General features: G+C 27.4%; 3 protein-coding genes across 4 annotated transcripts; 1 reads left to right on the forward strand and 2 right to left on the reverse strand.

The window, feature by feature from the left end:
• Positions 1-250: 250 nt before the first annotated feature.
• LOC132917385 (ankyrin repeat domain-containing protein 13C) lies at positions 251-6,976 on the reverse strand. 2 transcript variants are annotated; one of them, XM_060978101.1, is made up of 10 exons: positions 6,659-6,976; positions 6,543-6,584; positions 6,299-6,403; positions 2,744-2,875; positions 2,421-2,638; positions 2,211-2,342; positions 1,871-2,038; positions 1,650-1,799; positions 1,438-1,567; positions 251-1,326 (listed from the first exon to the last, which is right to left on the reverse strand). In XM_060978101.1, the coding sequence occupies exons 1-10, from the start codon at positions 6,771-6,773 to the stop codon at positions 1,193-1,195; spliced, it is 1,326 nt and encodes a 441-aa protein (XP_060834084.1). In that variant the 5' UTR covers positions 6,774-6,976; the 3' UTR covers positions 251-1,192. The 2 variants fall into 2 exon arrangements, with proteins under 2 accessions (XP_060834084.1, XP_060834085.1); XM_060978102.1 differs by having other exon boundaries at positions 6,634-6,767.
• Positions 3,991-5,205, forward strand: LOC132917917 (distal membrane-arm assembly complex protein 2). Its single transcript, XM_060978914.1, has one exon. The coding sequence runs from the start codon at positions 4,252-4,254 to the stop codon at positions 5,095-5,097; it is 846 nt and encodes a 281-aa protein (XP_060834897.1). The 5' UTR covers positions 3,991-4,251; the 3' UTR covers positions 5,098-5,205.
• Positions 6,977-10,657: 3,681 nt separating the features above from the next.
• On the reverse strand, positions 10,658-12,884 carry LOC132932447 (uncharacterized). The gene is made up of 2 exons (XM_060998827.1): positions 11,756-12,884; positions 10,658-11,060 (listed from the first exon to the last, which is right to left on the reverse strand). Exons 1-2 carry the CDS (start codon positions 12,763-12,765, stop codon positions 10,916-10,918), a joined length of 1,155 nt encoding a protein of 384 aa, XP_060854810.1. The 5' UTR covers positions 12,766-12,884; the 3' UTR covers positions 10,658-10,915.
• Between the last annotated feature and the right edge of the window lie 1,326 nt (positions 12,885-14,210).

The raw sequence follows: 14,210 nt of genomic DNA on the forward strand, positions 1-14,210 counted from the left end.
GGAGTTATAATTTATAACTCCAACATTTCAAACCCTCATAAAAACTCAGTATGAATATTTAAATGCATTCAATTCTGATTTCTAGTAATAATATATTATACATAACATATTGATAAATTAATATTTTATTTAATAAAAATTATCAATTAATATTCGTTAATTCAACTTGTACAATATATTGTACATACACTAATACTCAAATAAAACTTTAATTTCAATAAATCATAATATTCAAATAATAACATGATAATTAAAATATTTTTTTAGGTACTTAGTCAATTTTATTCTTCAAAATAATTTTGAGGTAACATTTGCAAATTACAGAAATGTTTCAACAAAACAAAATATTAATAACTAATACTAAGAAAATGAATCACCCCTTGTTGAAAAATACACAATTAAATAATATGGTGCTACTAAAAATAATAATAAATAATAATTAAAATTATAAGTATACAATCTTGAGATAGGGAAATAATATTCTAAATAACATACATAATTTAGATAATAATAATTATCTAATTCAATTTAATACACTAGTATTGTGTATTTATGTATACAGCAAAGTAATGAAAAAAAAAAATACAATTATAGATTGTACACAATCTAACTTTTAAGTCCCCCTCCTTTAAAAACAAAACAAGAACAATAAATACTGTAGTTGCGAAAGGATAAAAAAATACTTTTCAAATGCAATTAAATACAGATTCTAAATGCATAAAGTAAATATAAAAATAAAATAACAAAATTATAGTAATATAATTTGAAATTGTAGGACAAATAAATAAATAAAATAAGTTAACTTATTTTTTAACAAATTCATAAGAAACATTACCTTTTGAAAAAAACTCTGTGCAACAATTAAATAAGTAAAATTAAATAATGTTTTACAAAGAAATTTCGAGAAGTAAAAATAAATAAATAATAATAATAGTCACTAATTTCCAATTATTTTCTCTTAAGAATTTTTGAAGGCAAGAGTTACATAAAGCAATGAATACAGTTGTGCTGTCTGCATAACACAACAATATATTGATATTGATATATTGATCAGATAATGTGTATTAAGTTGATCAATGAATTGTCACCAGGCCTTAGTAATTCTGTAAACCTAGGAGGAAACTATAATATGATTTGATGGCACCTTCAAATAGTTTTAAATTTATGATAAAGTTGTGGAACTCAAAAATCGTCATAAATCTGGAAACCTAGATGGATCTTCAACGTAGTTTGCTGGTACTTCAAAAAGATCAGAATCTATGTCATCGCGAAACTCAAAAGCCTGGAATGTGATCTTAGCAGACACTGTTGGCAGTATTGGAATATCTATATGAATAAATTTAAATTGAATTACTATAAATTATAGGTATCCAAGGAAACATTTTGTTTTATACATCTTGTTCCACAATAAAATTATAAACCATTCACACAACATACCTAATTTGACTGGAAACCCTGGTGGTAATTTTAAATTCACAAAGTCACGAAGTTTAGCAAAATGTTTAAATGGAGCAGTAACTTCAAGTACATCCATTAGCATAGCAACTGATAGAGGGAAATCCATACTCTAAAAATAAAGAATCATCACTCTAAAATAATTCTTTGCAAAAATTAATCTAGCTTAGTTCAAAAATTGATAAAAATATTACCATAGCAACAGTTGCTTTAAATCCTCTAGTTGTGTTTTTAAAAACCATTTCTCTCGCTAAGGGTGGATGTTGCCCTGCCGGAGATGTAAAATACTCTTTCCAAGTGCATATTGCAGGCATTGGAGGAAGAAGTGATTCTCGTCGTACAGGCTTAAAAATAAAATGAATGGGATAACTCACATTTATATAGTTAAACATACATCAAGTATTAAGTTACTTACTTCCCCATTGCAATCAATATTAATAGCACATCCTCCTTTAGTTAAACTCTCAATGATTGCTTTATTTTTTTGTAGATCTTCTTCGGATAAGTGTTCTCTTCGTTTTTTCTGTTCTAATGTTAATCCATTGATATGATAAAAATCAGCATTAAAATCTCCGATGGTTTCCTGAATTTACAATTTTGAATTATTAAAACTATATAATTTAATGAAGTCAATAAACATGATAAATTATAAACATTGAGTACATAATAAATATAATATTTTTTCTTTAACTCAACAATAGATACTTATAAACTAGCATTCAGCTTATTACATGATATACAAAACGCATTCATACTTTTTTGTCTTGTCGAAATATCCATCCCGATTGGGCTCGAGAAAATGTTATTGATTTTGTAGACATCTGTGCAGTAACTATATCAGTACTCATCATTAAATCAACTTCATCTTCAATCTCTGATTCAGTTTCCTTTAAAATTTAGTATTATAATAATATTCATATTTTTCTCATCATTGATAAAATTATATAAAATAATAATTTTCTTACTAAATATCTGACTCTTTGGTAGACGCCAGCTTTATTATCCATGACAATAAGAGAATGTGGTGGTTTAGCATCACCATCAAACAGAAACGTTATTTCTCCACGTTCCCATTTCATATCATTCATTGCAAAATCTACTAGTGTTGTATCCAATCTAAACGATGTACCTTTTTTATGAATTTGGCAAAGATCTGAGGGTAGAACTCGTGAAACTAATGGCACTATAAAAATTAAGAGCAATTGTCAATGATTATTACTAAATAGTAAATAATTAATATTTTACAAAACATTCAAATCAAAGTTTAGTAAAATTAATCAATATTCACCCCAACTCTGAAAGTCCCATTTTATTTGCATATAAAAATCTCCAACTTGTTTCAATGCAGATACTAAATTAGGTCGTCTTTCTTCAATCTGTTCCCTTGCTTGGTGTTTCATTTTTTTTAATAATGATATAACTAAATCAAAATTGAAAATGTTTAAAAATACATATTTATTTAAAAATAATATTATAATAATAATAATATAATCATTATTTTATTTTATTTATTAAAGGAATGAATATATCACATTTATTTATTTTTTCCAGTAAACTATGTATAGATTAATGCAAAAAATTATTTTACATGAAAAAGATTAAAGAGATGTAATTTTTGATCTTATAATTATTTTATAATTTAAATTATTTATTAGATAAGTTAATAACTAGTAATATTAGTTTATAAATACTAAATAATACATAATATGTCAATACAATAATATAAATTTATAGTTTATCAGAATTATTGCATTTACAAATTTTAAAATTATATCAAAATCAACCTTGAAAATATTTCAAACAAAATTAGGTTTCTTTTTGTATCATGATTCATGAGTCATGACTATGTGAAACTGATAAACAGTAACTTGTAAATTATAACTATTCATAATATTCAAAGCATAATATTTGCATAAAGTATTTAACTACTTTCAATGAATAAATATTGAATAAGTTTTAATGTTTAATTCTCCAAACGATTTATAAATGCTGGAAAAAAGTTTTGCCATGTAGACTGGACAAAAACTCGTTCAGCATAAATTATTACCAATTAATATTTAATTTACAGTAATGTAATATTAATACCTACCCTAAAAGAAAATATATTTAACAAATATTATGCAATATTAATAAATATAGAATAATACATTAATTTAATACTGTCTATTTGTGTAACAAAATTGGGAATTTATTGTTATTGTATCCATTAATTTGCAAATATACAATTAATAATCAACAGCAATTTTTACCATAGGTTAAATCTATGTTAGTATGCTACGTAGATTTAACCACTTTAACTAGTTAAACTACACTGTAAAAATAGCTTAAAAATAAAGATAAACTTAAAAGGCCATACATATTTCGAAAATTAAAACATCGAGTTTCACAAAATAAATTAAAATTTAAAATGGATACATTTTATTTACCTACTCTTTCCAATTGTAATAAAACATATATATTTTGTTTCTGGTAACACTGAAAATATATTATCAACGTTATCAGTGATTAACATATTTTATTTAGCTATGAAAATATTAATGCCGAAGTCACATAAAAATTAATGTTGCACCCTCAGTCAACAATTTAAGTTAGAATTTAATTTTTACTTTATTAATTAAATTATTTAATTAACTAATCATTAAACTTTTTTTTATTTTAATGTGAATATTTAAATCTGTGTACAATGTGAAGTATGTATCTCTCTATAAACATTTATAATAATTAGTACAATATTATACTTAGTTTACATAAAAAAATATAATCGTGAGCTAAATTGCAATAATTAAAGTTATAAAAATGAATAGTGTACGAAATTTAATGCCGCTATGTTCAAAGCAAGTTTTTCCTGGTAGAAGATTCAATTCAAATTCAAATGATTTAACCAAAGATGAAAACAAGATTTTATATGAAAAATTAGTGAAGCAAAACTATAATAGTGAAAAACATACAGAAGCAAGTTCTTTTGCTAAATGGGTAACACCTCACTATAAATTTGGGCCTTCACGTATCATGAATTATGATTGGTCTATGAAAAGCATATATTCTTGGTATAAAAGTAAAAGAATTGAATTTCACAAGTACAATCAACGTTATGTACCTGAACGAGTAAAATCACTAGGAAGTGATATAGCTGCATCACATTTTATTGTTTATCGAGGTGGTGCAATTAGATTTCGAGGACAGAATAACTTTATTAAATGGACTAATAAAAAAGAAGAATACCATGTAAATTTACCACAAATTTACGACCCAAATTACTTTGTTGAGGCTATTGATGCTGCAGATCTAAAGTTGTATTACCAAGGAATAGAAAACTTTAAAAATCTATTTAAATTGAAATGGCTAAATTTAAGAAATAACCCAGTTCTGGACAATTGGTGCTTAGATTACATAGGGCATGCAATACCTAATTTGGAATATTTGGATATTTCCAACTGTCCTCAAGTAACAGCTGCTGGTATAGCTGGTCTTCAAAAGCTAACTCAACTCAAAATATTAGTGGTAAATAGTAATAATATAGAAATTCAAATGGCATGCTTTGCATTGGAAGACATAATTCCTGGATTATTTGTTTTAATTCAGGATAATAAAGATGTTAAATTACAAACAAAAAGAGAAAATTTAAATGTTAATGCAGTATAGTAAAAACAAATTGTATTGTTTATAACAATAATAGTTATTTTTATTGTTAATAATAATGCTTAGAGCATTTTTAGCTTGATTTAATAAAAAATTAATTTTAGTATATTATATTATTTGTATCTTTTACTTCTTATTTATCAAAGAAAGTGTACATTTGGTGTACAATACATGATATGAAAAAATAATTTACCACTCTTATATAAGTAAATAATAATATTCGTAAATATTCGATAAGGTGTATACTATTAATTCACATTACTCTTGGGGTATTAGATTCTGAACAAAGTGAGGAATGTATTCTGTGTTGATTGTTATTTTTTTATATGTATGCTAACATTTAAAGGACTAATTAAAAACACAATGCAAAATGTATTGGTAAAATGTTTAGAATTATTATAGGCCTAATTATTCCTACATACTACTAACAAGAAGTTTCATTAATAATTAGAACAGTTAAAAAAATATATATTTAAAGTGTTTAAATTATAAAATATAATGTTACAGTTTAAATACAAAAACAACTTACATAAGACTATACCATGTCTTTATAAGAAAGAATTTAAAAATGAATATCTTAGTATGTATATTAAATGTGTATAAATATATTTGTAACTTTTAAAGTAAATAGTAAACAATATTTAGTTTTGTTAAATTTAACATAATTAAAAAACTAAAACTTTGAACTTGATCAAAATACAATGTTGAATTTATTAAGCACAAATTATTGTAAAATAATTACGCCACTAAATCAGTTATTTTAATTAATAATTATTATTCATCATTCAATTACACTGTCACAACTTGAAATTGGAAGAGATTAAATTATCCATCAAATGAATTATAATTTAAAAAAAAATTATTTAGTAGATTGTTAAAATGTAAACAAGTTAACTATGAGGGTTAACAATTAAATTTGAATATGATATGGTTTCAATAATAAATTAATATTTTTATTTGTTCATCTAATAACCAATACATCATAATGTCTATAAAATAACGGTTATAGTAGAGCTATATGTTTTATGATATGCCACTCAAATATAATGATATATTATTATATAAATTAATTAATCACAGAGTAAATTATAAAAACACCATTACCATAGTATTTATGAACCACAAATTGTCAAAAACTAATTATATGTATCTTACTTCATATTAATGAAGTATATTTTTTAAATCAAGCAATATTTTAACTTACTAGTAAGACGGTCTCCATAACTAATCGCTTCAGACAAAGGGGTCCATCCATTTATGTTTTTTACTTTCACTGGTGCATTGTGAGCGAGCAACAATTGTACTATATCTGAAATGTATTTCAGGTAAGTAAATAGTATTATCAATATAATGTTCTTGAGCGACAGGCAGAATGGTGAGGTACAATAAATTAGTATATTATCGACAATAACTCGTAGTCACCAAACCACTGCCTTTAACCAACTTACCTTTACGACCAAGCATGATGGCTAGATGCAGTGCCGTGTTACCTGCAACAACAAATATAATTAAGGAACAAGATATTCTATAGCCACATACTTTACGAGATGCGAAGCCACCGTACCGTGTTTGTCTTTTCTCGACAGATCCTCTGTCCTCATCATCCGTGCGAACTTTTGTACGTCACCCTCGAACACGCATTCGTGCAGTGGATACGACAAGTGCTGTTCTTCCGCCATACCACTGACGTCGCTCTTCAGAATGTCGTCCAATTATTTATAATTATCTGTGTGCATAGTGTTTCATATTATTATTATTTTTTGGTGTTTTTGTATCGTCGTCTTCGTCTACATAATAATTATACGAATATTGACATTATAATATTATTGACATTTATAATATTGTCGTGTGTTCACCATTTGTACGGTGAAAAAAAAATTATTATCAATGTTATTCCAACGTCCGTAATAGTGATAACAAAATCACAATAAATTATTCTGTCACAAAAATATATATGTATATAGATTATAGACCAAACGAAACACGTCTGATAAGAGCGAAACCGTCACTCGTGATAACGTTCTGTTTTATATTTTTCGTCAGTGTCAGTATCATTTTTTGAATTTTTGATAGGTATTAATACTAATTTTTATAATTTTTTCATTAGGCAATCTGTTACAATATTAGAACACGCAGGAACCACAGAGTAAAGAGACCTCCCGGGCTCCCAGTGGAGTTACTTCGTTAATAGATATTTATAGTTATTAGTTAACTTATATGCGTTTGCACTTATATTACTATTGATTTTTTATTGTTGTCTATAATAGCTAATGAATTATATACTTATATATATGAGCAGGTCACGAAACTTCTGTCTTTTTAATCTATTTTGATGATTACCAGATTAGATTATTGATACGAATTGAGAACTTGAGAAATAAGTGTGGGATTGGGATGATCCACTGCAGTGGCGTAACCAGGGGGGTGGATGACGGCGCTGCAGCTCCCCTGAAATATTAAGAAAATTTTTAAATTATTTTAATTGTTAATGGTCTATACAAATTGTAACAAAAATCTTAAACTGTATTTTACAAAAATTGATCAGCCGCCACTGAAAAAAAATTCTGGCTACGCCAATGATCCACTGAGTCGGTTATTGAAGCGCTTGTATTGCTTTTAATGTAGTTTGGCTAATTCCATAACCGTAGATATTTTTAAATCAAAGTGAAGGGATTTATTTGAGACGTAGATTGGAGGTCTTTAAATGATACGAAGAATTTTTTACTGAATTCTTTGGTTACGGTCGCCGGTTGGTATTAGAAATTTTTTCTGCACTCCAGTGCTGGATGCCGTACATTTAGATGGGTTCAAGCAATAGTTTTTAAATTAATAATTTGTTTGGTATTTTTATATTTTTGGAAATTAGCAAGGGATGAAGGAAATGTAGGCGATTACTTAATGATTGAACTTTAATTTTAATGTGCGGTAGCCAGGTAAGATGGCGGTCAATGTAAATACCAAGGTAGGTATGTCCATTATTTGAAATTGCAATGAAATATTAAATTATTTCAGCCATATCCGTTCTTTCTAAAAGAGTATTCTCAAAAGCAGGGGAAATATCAAATGCCAAAATAAATCGGTCGAATGGGAAAAATTTAGATATTCTTATATTTTTAAACAAAAATTTTAAACGATTTTAACAATTTGTATATTATAATTTTTTAATGCATTTAACTTTCAATTTGAAAGTTTCAAATACCTAATTATTTTAATATAACTATTGTCTTCTATGCTTTATTTAAATAAAAGGTATTTTATTAGTTATTACTATACAATAATACTACACAAAATACTTACAATATTTTTTCTTGTAAAATATCATATTTAATTATGGTATAATGAATAGACGGACAATTAAACAAATTTATACGTTAGACTTAAAATATAAATATTTATTTTTGGTCATGAGCATAACTTCATAAGTTGACTAATCTGTTCGTTAGTAATTTATTCGTGTTTCATTGGTTATTTTTCGATAGTTGTTAATCGTTTGTTTTTCTATATAGTCATTAGTCGTTTTCTATAGTCATTAGTCGTTTATCGTTTTATCAATAGTTGTCTGTTGTTAGTTAGTAATAGAAATTATAACAAACTACCTATTAGTTGGTATTTTAGAGTAAAATATAATTATTAGTCGATTATCCAAATTATTCGGTTGTGTCCTTCGTTATAGTGGTGAAACGACTGTAATAGTGTAATGTATAAATTGAGCTATATATAAATATTGAGAGAAAGTTGCTGACAGAGAGAAGGTACAGTGGATGAACTTGTTCTCATTAATTTTAACTCCCTATTCTTTATACCAGATTTAAAGAAGATTGAGGTGGTTAAGGTCGTTAAGGATCTGCACTGGCGGCTATGATAACTTTGTCAAAGTCATCGACTAGTGGCTGCCGGCTGGGTAATATACGTTTTAGCTTGTTAAGTAAACCTGTAAATCACACGCCCTGTCAAACGTTTGGGAAACATCAACGTTGACATTCTTAAAAACGTACAAACCAATATTGTTATTATATTGTTTATGCTTTTCGCATATTATGTTTATTGTATACATTATTATTGTAAATATAATTAATCTAATATTGCTATGAACTCTCACTTCCGCACAGCCATTAACTTGGAAATGATAAACTACTGTAATGTAAATTTTTTTTCTCTTATAAATTGTTAAACTACAGTTGGAAACTAAATAAAATTATTATTATTATTATTATAAATTCTTAACATTTGGACCTAATCCTCCTGTCGAAGAAATTATATGTTTGCTATCGTATATCCACCCATTCCACCCTCTTTACAAAATCCTCAATACGCCACAATATTAAGTTGAAAACCTTGCTACACCCATGGTCATCTCATATAACTTGAATATTAATATATTATATGTAGTAATAAAGCTAAAATAATAATAACACGGCGACGTGTATATGCAATTTAGCTACATTCCTGTCGAGGATCCATTTATTTTATTGTTTCAATTTTATTTTAATTTTCACAATTATTGAAACACAGATTTTAAATATTATATCTACTTAATATTATACTATACTCATTACTCAGTAGCGTACTGGCGTAATTTTGAATACACTTTAAAAAAATATTGAATTTCCAAAAAAAAAATTTTCGCTTTTGTACAAAAATAATTATTTTTACAATTCTATACAAAATATTAATGATTTTAATTAGTTATAATTTCTATACAAAAATAATTTACCGTAATAACAGGGTTTAAGTTTTTATGAGACAACATACTTTTAATATATATAAATTTATAAAATATACTTATAATGGTGCCAAGGCGCATAATATGTAAGTGAATGGGTATTTTAATTTTAAAAGATTGCATGTTTTGTATTATAGTGTTGAAATCACGAGTGAGATGAAAATGATGAGTGATTAATCATTTTGTTTAATATAAATAGTATTATTAGAATGAATAATAAGTCTCAGTAATAAGTGTAAATATAAATACTTGATAAATTAACACCGCATTATTATAGTGAAATAAAATATAAACATTTTACATATTATTTTAAACGCATTTTTTTTCATACTATTTTAAACGCATTTTTTTCATACTATTCATAAAAATAATAACAGTAACATAAAAATGTGAAAAAAAAATAATATTATAATGTAATAAAATAAATAATATTAAACTTAAATTAAATTTATAATACATTATAGTCGATTTTATAAGAATCAGTTAACCAAAGAACTTGATGTTTTATAGAATAGTTTTATTAAGCCTTTTTCCGTGATACCGAGACACAATCTTATATAATGAAAACTCAGTTTATAGAACTCGGCGCATTGCCATAAAATCATACAATTCATAAAATATTATATAATATATGTTAAATTGTTGTTGCATAAAATTGTTGTATAATTAAAATAATTAAATAAACGGAAGTTGCATATGTGATACTTAATATGATATATCAGTTGTAAATTTAAATATATAATATCTAATATGGAAAAACTTTAAAATGAATGAATATCTTTGATTTTAATAAATTGGAAAAGTAATAAAATAAAGTCTATATAATATTGTCGATGGATGTGTAGTTTTGTATAGCTGATAAACAATTGAAACTTTATTATATACCTAGGTATATAATGTCTACAAAGTCTACATAATATACGAGTATAATGTATATAGTAGTGTACATTATACGATATACTTATACAATGTTGTATTAATAATTTAATATATAACGATGTATTATTGAAGTGTTTACACATATTAATGTAGTTCGATAATAAATAACAATAAATTAAATAATTATAAAGTTTAAAATGTTTAAATAGAGAATGCATTTCATTTTAATGCATTAATTGAATTAAATGAAAACATGTTTGCATAATTTTTACACATATATTGACTACAGCCAAAAACAGACCCGGTTAATGATTCTTTGAAAATGTGCACCAATTCATGTTCTGACATAATTGTTTTGACCATGCTGCAAATTAAAAAATAAACAGGGTAAAAATATAAATAACAATATAGCTATATAATCACACAATGTATAGACGATATACGCACTATCCACTTATTAATATTATTTATAATATACTATATATAGTACAGAATTATTGATTTCAAACATAATATTGTCTTGCGTGACCTAAACCAATCTTGTAATACTGACAATTTGACAGTCCGCAACAACGATTTAAATTTGTTGTATGCGGTATCGACTACACAGGTATATATCACTCTGTATATATTTATACGCGTCGATGTATTATAAATCGTTTTACATGGGCGTGTATCATACGACGCGACGTATCGTATGAGCGTGTTTTCGGTTACTTTGGTTAAATACCACTCCGACGATGGCGCGTTTCCCTTGCCGGTATGGCGCATATGAACTTAATCAATCTAAATTAAAAACGTGCGCGTACAGTACGCGCTTATGTGAAACGAGCCTTATGTGTTTTATAAAAATACACTATTAATCTACTAATATACTAATTAACTAAAATATACTATTTTGAACATAAGTAAAATAAGGACTAAATTTATCAAAAAATAAGATTTTGAACAATCGTGTATTGAAAAAAAATGGTGCTTGTGGGCATGCTTAGTGAATCGCCCTATATATTACTAATTACATAGTAATATGGTATTTAATCATGGTATACGACATATTACCTTCGAACAGAACGAGCTACAGGATTCCTGGCCACTTGAAGTCCGGCCTCACAGACAATTCTCTGTAAACACGGTCTGTCGTCGTTAACCGTGTCGTTCACTGCCGCAGTCAGAATGTCCAAATATCCTGATATCTGACGACCGTTTACGAACCGGCCGTCGTCCACGTGATCTTTCAGCATGGCGTACACATGAATGTAATGCGCTATCCTGGGCAACACTGACGTTCGGAATAGATACGATGCAGCCATGAAGAAGCCGGTGGCAAATAACGGCTCAAACACCTTGTTCAGAAGAAATCGGCCGACCGCCGTCAACCGGCTGCACAACGGCGAGTATCCGTCCAACGGTGACGGTCCGAATATCGCCTTGCCGAACAACAGCCGCTGTAGCAGCCCGGAAGCGTGGAAAAACGGATATCCGAATTGCTGATGATGCTGTGGAGGTGGTGAGCCATAGTGCAATACTTCATCGCTAGCCAAGTCATACGGCCCGACGGATAATGGCTGTTTCAGCTGTACTCCAGCCGCTTCCGGTTCGCCTAACATCCCTATGCCACCACCGCCGTCCACGACGAAACCTCCGGCTGACGGTCTAATCACCAAGCTACCACCACTGACGACGACCGGACTACCACTTTTAACTGCGACTGCGGTTATGTCGGTTAGTCCTGGTACTGCAGGTGCTACATTAGATCCGTCGCCATGATGGTGCACTGATGACTCGAGGGTTTGCCATTTTTTGTTGTCGTTGTCACTTACATCCGGTAACGGATAATAACTACCACCTCCATGATTTTTGACGTTGTCAGTACCGTATGGTTTACCAGCTGATGGATTCTGTTGCACTTCGGGGTATCCATGGTAGAAGTTGTTGGGTCTATGCGTTTGACAATTTGTATTCCGCAATACGACGCATAAACAAATGACAATCAACATTATCTTACCTGAAAAATTATCGCAAAATTTAAATGGATAGCGTACAAAATAATTTCCAGATAAAAAGTGCATTACCTACGTATAATGCTTCAACATTATCATATTAATAAATTCACAATTTTTCTTCTAGGCACCCGGGACAAATATAAGAATATTTAAATTTTTTATAGCGTGAATTAGAATTACTTTATGTAGAGCGTTTTCATAAACGAAACGACAAGAGCCAAACTGGTATATTGATTACCGGGAGCAGAAACGCATTATTATTTGCTATACTCTAAAAGGATCTCACTAACACTAAACTAATTGATTAGTGATTACCAAGTTATAATATAATCTTTATTACTGCAACTGCTTACCTTTTAAACATACAGATGAATTCCACATTTTGCTATACTTAAAATGTATTAATTAATGAACTGATTGAAAACAAACACAAAAATAGTATCATTCAACTCCACAGTAAACACTCGAGGTAATGAAATGTTGTTAAGGTTTTACGTATATTATATACGAGTATCTTAAAATTTTCAAATTTTGTATAACGAGTTACGACCATATTTGTTCTTGCACAGTTGCACTTATATATAAACTTAAACTTAATGTGATTAAAATATAATTATAACAGCTAAATTACATTGACATTGTTCTATAATGTTCTTTAAATGACAGTCTTAATTATTGTTGATCACTAAATGCATAGAAAAAGAAATACAAAATAAAAATTAAGATTTGGACGATTTAGTAAGTATAATATGAAATGCATTTAAATAGGTTATAAGTATAACTGTTATATATTTATACATTATAAAGTCTATTTGTAATGTAACTGTAAGTTAACAATTATTAAGTTCTTGTGCCTAATATTATATCTGTGTGAGATCGTGAATAGCAATAGAAAGCGTATTTACTTTTATAATCATCAGTTGTTTGTGAAATTGTACAAATATGTAGAGATCGATTGTTAGACATTCGACTCGGACATTGGTTTAATTAAGCATAACCTAATTTATTTTAGCACCCCTAGCAAGCTAATTTAAAAATTAAAAGTTACTATTTTTTTATCTAAATATAATCCATTATTATTTTATTGATTATAATAATGTTAATAAAATAGTTAATATATATATAACTCTAGTTTTCGTGAAATCATTATAATATTATTGTCGTTTATCAGCAAACAATATATGCTATCATCATTTATGAATCGGACACTCAGATACCAAATCGAACTTCGATGTCCAACAAAATACAAATAATTTTAATATGATAAGTAGGTAGGTAATAACGTAACTTGAAATCGAAAATTAAGTAGCTTAAATCTTTTATAAGTGGATTATATATAGTCATGTTATACAAAGAGATTTTAATAAACGTTATTTCAATTTAAATTGTATTATTGTACGCAAAAGTTTTTTTGAAAAATTCTCAAAAACTATAAAAATCAAAAGTAATTTAAAATTTTTTTAAACTATCTTCTAAAACTAAAGTTTTGTATTATTTAAAAAAAAATAATT

This window comes from Rhopalosiphum padi, chromosome 1, assembly GCF_020882245.1.
Source record: "Rhopalosiphum padi isolate XX-2018 chromosome 1, ASM2088224v1, whole genome shotgun sequence".
NCBI classification, from domain to species: Eukaryota; Metazoa; Arthropoda; class Insecta; order Hemiptera; family Aphididae; genus Rhopalosiphum; species Rhopalosiphum padi.